We start from the raw sequence: 5,241 nt of genomic DNA, 5'->3' as shown, positions 1-5,241 counted from the left end.
AAAAAATTCCCACTCTTGCCGTTGTAGGAATCGAACCTGACACCATAATTTTAATCTCAAGATACTTGCCATTACACCATCAGCTTGCCTTGATAATTTTGTCCCAAAAATATAAAAATATATTTAACTTACATTATTGTAAATTTTAAATTAAATATTATTTTATTATTTTCTTTTCTAGGTTATTACAGGAGGTTCGGGGGTTAGATGATCATACTAGTGTAAAACTATGTGTTCTGTTGAGAAGAGATACATATATCTCATAATTATGGTATGCTTGTTATTACTATGGCTTTGATACTTTTTCATGGTTATTTGTAGTAATAAACATTTAATGAGCTATATGGGTTATTGAGATGTTTAACTCACCCTGTGATTATATTTTACAGGTGAGAGTTCCGGTAAGGGTAAGGGAAAGGAAGGAGCATCTGAAGAGTAAAGAGCATTGTAGTATAGCTCTTCCCTTTCTCCTTTTTGGTTTTGTAATGAATATTGTCACTAAATATTGCCAACTTTAGAACATGGCATACTTGTGTGAATCTTGTGATAAGTGTCTATATCTTAGTCCAAGTTTGATGTATTGATTAAGCGTATGCTTGGCCAAGTTATATTTACAAGTGATATATATATATATATATTTCAAGTGTTTTGAGTGTCAAAATGACCAATTGATTGATGTGTTGAATTTTGCCCACCCCATTGTGTTTTTATCCAATGGAGGTTTGGTGGTCATTTTGAGCGCGATTGCTTAATTGTGTAATATGAATGGATTGTTATGTAGTGTGTGGTCCATTTGAGGTGGTCAAGGTGTCTCTGAGGCTAATAGCATTGTGTATTGTGAGTTGGACACCATAGTATGTGTTTTGTTGTGAAAACAAATCATTTTAGATTCAGGTGTCCATCTTTTAGAAGGGTGATTGTTTAAGTGTAAGACTAGTGTCATTAGCTAGAGAGCTCAAAGAGCTTTGTGTGGACACTTGAATTACTCAAATCAAATATCGGATAGCGAAACGACGCACTTTAAAAGTTCGAAAAAAAGTCATGATAGCAATCTACTATCATGACAGCAGGTGCGCGCCGCGGTGTAAGAGACCTATAAGGTAGGGCTGCACAAATACTGGACTGGACCGGGTTGGATGCCAACTTGAAGTCTAGTTTGAATGGAGACCGGGTTGGAATTTTCAGTCCAAAGACTGGTCCGGTCATGTTAGACCCAGGACCTAAATTGAGTTGGACTTGGTCCACCGGGTTACTGGACCAGTCCAGTCTCTTGAATCTAACTCTCCCTAAAAAAATGGAACACTAAAAGAAAAAATTGAAAGACCCATATGACTACATAAATGCTAATCCAAACATCATCTTCGCCACACGTTTATGGTACTATTTGTTACCTCCAACTCTCGTCAACCCCCTCAAACATGCATGCTAGATAAGTACCAAGTAATAAACTTATTAATATATTCATATTCAAAATATATACATCTCACCATAGTCTACTTAATCAACAATTCAACATTTCATTATCAAGCTCTATAGTCTATCCAAAAAAATGACTATCCACATATTCTAGCTAACCACATGACATGATATAGCTAGCTAGCCAAAAAACAAGCATTAACCTATCAAACTATCATCATGCTTCTTCACATAACAAAAAGTTAGTGAGATGTGCCCAAAATATATTCAAAATATCTAAAAGTTTGAAAGTTAACAAATATAAGCGCCATACAACATCAAATGACGCTCACACAACCATCCTCTCCAACATCAGTAACATTGGAAAGATCTGAAAAAATATATAAAATATAAATAGTCAATGGCATTACATCACAAATAAAAAAAACAAAAACAACTGAAACATATAATAATTCATATAAAATATAAATAGTTAATATCATCATTGCAACACATACCAGTCTTCACCACACCCTCGGTCTCCTGAAAATTATCAAATTCTTGAAGCATGGATGCAAATTCAGAGATGGATTGTCCAGGAATCAGCCAATTTTGAGCACAGATAAGTGCTTCAGTCATCTTTAGTGATAATGAACTCCTATAAGAATCCACTACACGTCCTCCTGTGCTGAAGGCTGATTTAGAGGCCATTGTAGACACTGGAACAGCCAAGACATCATGTGCCATCATAGAAAGAACCTTGTATTTGCTAGAATTGGCTCTCCACCATGCTAATATATCAAAATCATCATCAACAGGGGTATCATTAGTGGAATTAGATGAAAGATATTTATCTAATTCTGATTATGGGTCTGATGAGGTTTTTCTTTTCTGAGATGCTAACCACCTGCGATCTGGATCTATACCCCCTTAGCCTTCAAGTATTGAACATGTTGATGATCCTAGAACTATAGAAGAAGAAGCATTGCTTGGGGTACTAGTCCCTAGTCCTTTAGAATACTCATTAAATATGCAGTACAAGACATCTTTGATCTTAATTTTTATGGCCATGCAAACTTCAAGATCAGGAAAAAGCTGCTCAAATATATGATTCACATAAGCAAGCTTGTACCGAGGATCCAAAATCACCGCTACAATGAGTAAAGGATTCATATTCTCTGTTTGACCCCAATATTTTTCATACTTGCTTCTCATACTTAGGGACATTTCCATAAGCAAAGGATCAACATTCACAATGTTATCTTCCAACAACTCATGAATAAGAGCAATTTGATGGAAACAAGTGTTAGAAGTAACATTTAGTGAACTTGAAAACATCAAAGTTATGTCATAGAATACCTTCAAAAATTTGAGAAAGACACGTGCCTTGTTCCAATCACTAGCTTCAGGAGGGCCTTCACGCTTAGTGCCTCCAATGAATTGCCCCATATAATCTTCATCTTCATCTTCTAGGCGTTCAAAAGCCTTTTGAAACTTCAAAGCAGATTCCAACATCAAGTAAGTTGAATTCCACCGAGTATTGACATCAAGGCAAACAAGGCTAGTAGTGTCCAATTTCTCCAACTCAGCAACACTTTTAAACTTTTGGAGACGAGCAGGAGAAGAAAGAACATATTTAATTGCATTGCGGATAGCATCAAAGCTATTCTTCAACTCCTTCAACCCATCATTAACCACTAAGTTAAGAATATGTGCACAACATCTCAATTGAAGGTAATCACCCCCACAAACCATGCCCTTCCAATTCCTAAGCCTTCTTTTCAAATAAGACAAAGCCGTGTCATTAAATGATGCGTTGTCCATTGTTATGGTAAACACCTTCTCAATTCCCCATTCTAATAGACACTTCTCAATTGTCTTTCCAATTGTGTCACCCCTATGATTCTCAATCATGCAGAAATTTAATATCCTCTTATGCAACTTCTACTCAGGATCAATGAAATGACAAGTAAGGCATAAGTAATTGAAATTTTGAGTAGATGTCCAGCAATCAGTTGTCAAGCAAACATGATTTGCAGACTTCTTCAACACTTGCTTCAACATCTTGATTTCTCCAAGGTATAGTTGCCAACAATCTCTAGCAACTGTTATTCACGAAGGAATTCAAAATCTTGGTTCCATCTCTCTCACAAAGTTTCTAAACCCGTACTTCTCAACTATCCTGAATGGCATCTCATTACAAATAACAAATTCAGCCAATGTCCTTCTACATCATTTTTAGTTGAAAACATGAGAAACTAAGCCCCCTCCTTGCCCACTTGGCGTCATGTAGTTCAACATTAATTGCTTTGGTATTGTGGTAGCCTTATGTGGGTTTTTAGGACATTTTGGAAAGTGCCTTTTCAATGATGTTGTCCCATGCTTGTTTGGGTCACAAGCATAAGTTGCATGACAGTATTTGCAAGAAGCTCTAACCTCTCCATTTTTTTCTTCCAAAGGTAACTTCACAAAATGCTCCCAAACTTGTGATTGTTTACTTTTCTTCTCAGGCTCTTTTTTCTTTCTTCTCACATTCTCAGGACCACAATCTTGTGCAAGGTTAGAGGCAGGATCAACAGCTACAGGAGGAGGAGTTGGTGGAGTTGGTCCAGTAGGAGGTGGCATTTTATTTTAACTAGAACCAATTAATTGTGTTGGCAAGGGTTGGTCAATACTAGCAGATGCAGAAGTTTCATCCACCATGTCTCTAACATGAAAAACAAGACACAATGTTAACTTATAAAATCACAAACACAAATATAGAGTCAGAATTTTCTCAAAGAAATATATCATATACAGAGCCACTTCTTTGTCATGATCAGTTGATCACTGGCAAATCAAATGCAACAATTAATATTATAAGCACAGATAATCTAATAATCCACAAATATATCATATGCAGCAACTGTCAAGCAAGAAAGACAATGTTTCAAAGATTAAGTTCTCGTGAATTATGAGAAAATCAAGAATCAACCAAACTACGAGGCTTCTGAATCCTGATAAAGCAATAAAACCGAACAAAAAACACCCCAAAACCCTAGTTGTAGGATGAATTCTGAGAAAATCCTCAACCCAAATAGAAGGAAGAACAGGGATTGTTGACGAAGACGATTTAGAAACAAATTATGGGAATAATATAGTCAAAGACAAGCACTTTCACCTACCCACTTCTTGGCTTTCTTGAACAGCCCACATCTTGTTCTTTCACTGTAGGTTTAACTATAACCAAACAATGAAGCTCTTAACAATATTGCATCTCTCACTGTACCAACCTCAACGAAAATCAAACAAAACCAGAAAGAGAGAAGTAACAAAATAGAAGCATGCGAAAATAGAATAGAACTCGTCGGAGAAGCTAGAAACAAAGCAAGAAAAACCAGAAACCAAACAAGCAAAACCAGAATGCACGATAAATCAGAAGGCCGAGTGAAGAAAAACTAGAAACGGAGTAAGCAAAACCAGAAGAAGAACCACAAAATATGAATACCTTTCAGCTGCCAACGCCGTCGTCAAAGAAGAAGGAGGAAAATGCACGGTAAATCAGAAGGTTAAGTGAAATAGTCAAGCGATCGCGATGTTCTTCTTCGACTTCCTGCTTGAGGAGAAACTGGGCGACAGCTGACCAAGGAGAGGCAGAGAGATGAGTGAAACTTCAGAGATGTACAGTGACAGCAACTGGCAAGCAAAATAGAGAAATGACTTGAGGTGCTCAGCTCAGACAAACTTCAGACTTCAGAGATCGAATTTGAGGCATATGCGCGTGAGTAGGGAGCGTGAGCTGTGAGGCGTGAGGTGAGGGTACTATACTACTGACTAACTACTGAGAGTCTGAGCTCATGAGTCACA

The 5,241-nt window shown here is 37.0% G+C and overlaps 1 protein-coding gene across 1 annotated transcript; it reads right to left on the bottom strand.

The window, feature by feature from the left end:
* Positions 1-2,325: 2,325 nt before the first annotated feature.
* On the bottom strand, positions 2,326-4,020 carry LOC129305466 (zinc finger BED domain-containing protein RICESLEEPER 1-like). Its single transcript, XM_054945490.1, has 2 exons — positions 3,832-4,020; positions 2,326-3,339 (listed from the first exon to the last, which is right to left on the bottom strand). The coding sequence occupies exons 1-2, from the start codon at positions 4,018-4,020 to the stop codon at positions 2,326-2,328; spliced, it is 1,203 nt and encodes a 400-aa protein (XP_054801465.1).
* Between the last annotated feature and the right edge of the window lie 1,221 nt (positions 4,021-5,241).

The sequence above is a fragment of the Prosopis cineraria genome, unplaced genomic scaffold (genome assembly GCF_029017545.1).
Source record: "Prosopis cineraria cultivar Desert tree isolate PC_DT_omini unplaced genomic scaffold, ASM2901754v1 PC3, whole genome shotgun sequence".
In the NCBI taxonomy this organism is placed as follows: domain Eukaryota; kingdom Viridiplantae; phylum Streptophyta; class Magnoliopsida; order Fabales; family Fabaceae; genus Prosopis; species Prosopis cineraria.
This window is presented reverse-complemented; position numbering and strand designations above follow the sequence as displayed.